Here is a 3,306-nt window from a genome sequence, read left to right on the forward strand (position 1 = left end):
GAAAAAGTTTCATTTGAATTATATTACCAAAATACAACCGCAAGAATCTGTCTGAATCAAGACTCGCGTTGAATCGAGACGATTCTGTATCAAATTGTTCGCTGTCCAAAGAGTCACACCACTACTAATTAAAGTTAAAGTACCAATGATTGTCACACAGATTATTGTCTACGATGCGGACTACAATGGCGGACTCGTGCAAATTTTAAGGACATATCCAGATCCCAAATATACATCAGCAGGTACCAATAGGTAAGACAAGTCAGTTTTGCATAATATTGTGAAACAAATGCCAGATGATTGTACCACTGATAGTCACACACACACTAGGTGTGGTGACATTAACCTCTTGCATTTGACCCATCCACTTGTTCCACCCCCTGGGAGGCGAGGGGAGCAGTGAGCAGCAGCGGTGGCCACACCCGGGAATCATTTTTGGTGATTTAACCCCCAATTCCAACCCTTGACGCTAAGGGCCAAGCAGGGAGGTAACGGGTCCCATTTTTATAGTCTTTGGTATGACTCGGCCGGGGTTTGAACTCACGACCAACCGATCTCGGGGCGGACACTCTAACCACAAGGCCACTGAGCAGGTTATATAATTATAATCTACTCTATTTACATCTGATTCCATTCAAGATGATCACATCTTCTCGTGGTACTCATTGGGCTAAACCCGGAACCCCGGTTACTCGAAATCGTGCCATATCACGTGTCACAAATTTCCTTTAATTGCCACTGGGGGAAAACAAACTTGTCAAGGAGCTGCCACTCGCATAAATCGAGGAACGTTTCATGTAACAAATGTCGGATGACATCTTTTTTGGGAGCAAGGCGAGAAGTGATTCAGCACCGGTGATGCGTGGTAAATTGGTTACACTTGTATAGCGCTTTTCTACCTTTTTTAAGGAACTCAAAGCGCTTTGACACTATTTCCACATTCACCCATTCACACACACATTCACACACTGATGGCGGGAGCTGCCACGCAAGGCCCAAACCACCACCCATCAGGAGCAAGGGTGAAGTGTCTTGCTCAAGGACACAACGGACGTGACACGGTTGGTAATAGGTGGGGATTGAACCAGGAACCCTCAGGTCTCCCAATCGCGCCACGCCGTTCCCGTGGTAAATTACTATTCTACTTTTAATCATTTACAAAGCCAAAGTCTGATTTTCCAGGCTCGGTGCGTCACAGCGCAGCGCAAGGGTCTCCCCCGGTGTTGCGTAATTATTGACAATCAGCTGTGACCTCTGTGCTTTTGGAGCGCGCACAGCTGGAGGTCTCGCTGCAGAACCTCCCTTGTCCGACACAACCCCGCGCTTCCGACATGGCTGCAGGCAAAGACTCCGCAACTCCCTTCTCCCTGGACTTGTACCACGTCTCGGAGGAGCTGGGCTTCATTCTACCCGAGCCCCTGGTAGGTATTGAACGGCAACTTTCAATCAAATAGGCAAACTGTGTCAGTTGATAGGAGTCAACTCGAATTTGACAGCTCTCTTACATAAGAAGACTCAAAAGCGTGCACATGACGGGTCAGACATCTGAACTCAAGACGTATTGATTGGGACAAACTGGCCGAGATACGCGGAATTCTGGCATCTGGCTTCTGTTGGTCAACTTTATTCTAAAAGCAGCATGTGACAAATCACTTTTATTTTAAACGAGTGCCGTCAAACGATTAATCCTAATTATTTTTTTGTTACACTAATCCCCATGAGTTTCTGACAAGTATCATTATCACTGCAGGACGAGGAATAGCTAAACATGCTTCACTACACACCGTAGCTCACCGGCGTCAAAATGTAAACAAACGCCATTGGTGGATCTACACCTGACATCCACTGTAATGATACCAAGTACAGGAGCGTATCTAGTCGATACTACTATGATTACCTTGAACGCATCATAATTATCCCCTCAACTCCCCCCAAAATGGATTAACTCGCTGGAATAAAAAAGACAACATACATCCATAAACGTGGATGCATATGAAAAAGTGCAATATATTTATTTATTTATTTATATCTGCAACTTATTGCTTTTTTATCCTGCACTACCATGAGCAAATGCAACGAAATTCCGTTCTTATCTGTACTGTAAAGTTCAAATTTGAATGACAATAAAAATGAAGTCTAAGTCTAAATCTAAGATTACATGGATATTTTTTATCGTCACACAATCTTTTTTCCTTTTTTAAAAATTTCATATTATGCTTATAAACTCAGGAAATACAACCCTGGACACATGAGGACTTTAAATATGACCAATGCATGATCCTGTAACTACTTGGTATCGGATCGATACCCAAATTTGTGTTATCATTCAAAACTAATGTGAAGTATCCAAACAACAGAAGAATAAGTGATTATTACATTTTAACAGAAGTATAGATATAACATATTAAAAGAGAAAGGAAGCAGATATTAACAGTAAATGAACAAGTAGATTAATAATTCATTTTCTACCACTTGTCCTTAATAATGTTGAGAAAATAATAGAATGATAAATGACACAATATGTTACTGCATATGTCAGCAGACTAATTAGGATCCTTTGTTTGTTTACTTACTACTAAAAGACAAGGTGTCTAGTATGTTCACTATTTTATTTAAGAACAAACTTGCAATAAGAAACATATGTTTAATGTACCCTAAAAATTTTTGTTAAAATAAAGCCAATAATGCAATTTTTTTGTGGTCCACTTTATTTAGAGAAGTACCGAAAAGTAATGAAAAAATGTTAGTACCGGTACCGGTACCAAAATATTGGTATCGTTACAACATACTACTATGATTACATCGATATTTTTTAGCATCACAAACACTTTTTTCGTTTTTTTTAAATTCATATTATGCTTATAAACTCAGGAAATATGTCCCTGGACACATGAGGACTTTGAATATGACCAATGTATGATCCTGTAACTACTTGGTATCGGATCGATACCCAAATTTGTGTTATCATCCAAAACTAATGTAAAGCATCAAACAACAGAAGAATAAGTGATTATTACATTTGAACATTAGTGTAAATAGAACAGAAAGTAGGAAGATATTAACAGTAAATGAACAAGTGGATTAATAATTCATTTTCTACCACTTGTCCTTAATAATGTTGACAAAATAATAGAATGATAAATGACACAATATGTTACTGCATATGTCAGCAGACTAATTAGGAGCCTTTGTTTGTTTACTTACTACTAAAAGACAAGTTGTCTAGTATGTTCACTGTTTTATTTATGGACTAAATCAGGGGTGCCCAAACTACGGCCCACGGGCCAGATCCGGCCCCCCAGCATC

General features: G+C 39.8%; 1 protein-coding gene across 1 annotated transcript in view; it reads left to right on the top strand.

Moving 5' to 3' along the window:
* Nucleotides 1-1,283: 1,283 nt before the first annotated feature.
* Nucleotides 1,284-3,306, top strand: part of ido1 (indoleamine 2,3-dioxygenase 1) — a 23,663-nt gene continuing 21,640 nt past the window's right edge. The window contains exon 1 of the mRNA XM_061981043.1: nt 1,284-1,421. Within this exon, the coding sequence (XP_061837027.1) occupies nt 1,332-1,421 (90 nt within the window). The 5' untranslated portion in view covers nt 1,284-1,331. The remainder of the gene's footprint in view (nt 1,422-3,306) is intronic.

The sequence above is a fragment of the Nerophis lumbriciformis genome, linkage group LG20 (assembly GCF_033978685.3).
Source record: "Nerophis lumbriciformis linkage group LG20, RoL_Nlum_v2.1, whole genome shotgun sequence".
In the NCBI taxonomy this organism is placed as follows: domain Eukaryota; kingdom Metazoa; phylum Chordata; class Actinopteri; order Syngnathiformes; family Syngnathidae; genus Nerophis; species Nerophis lumbriciformis.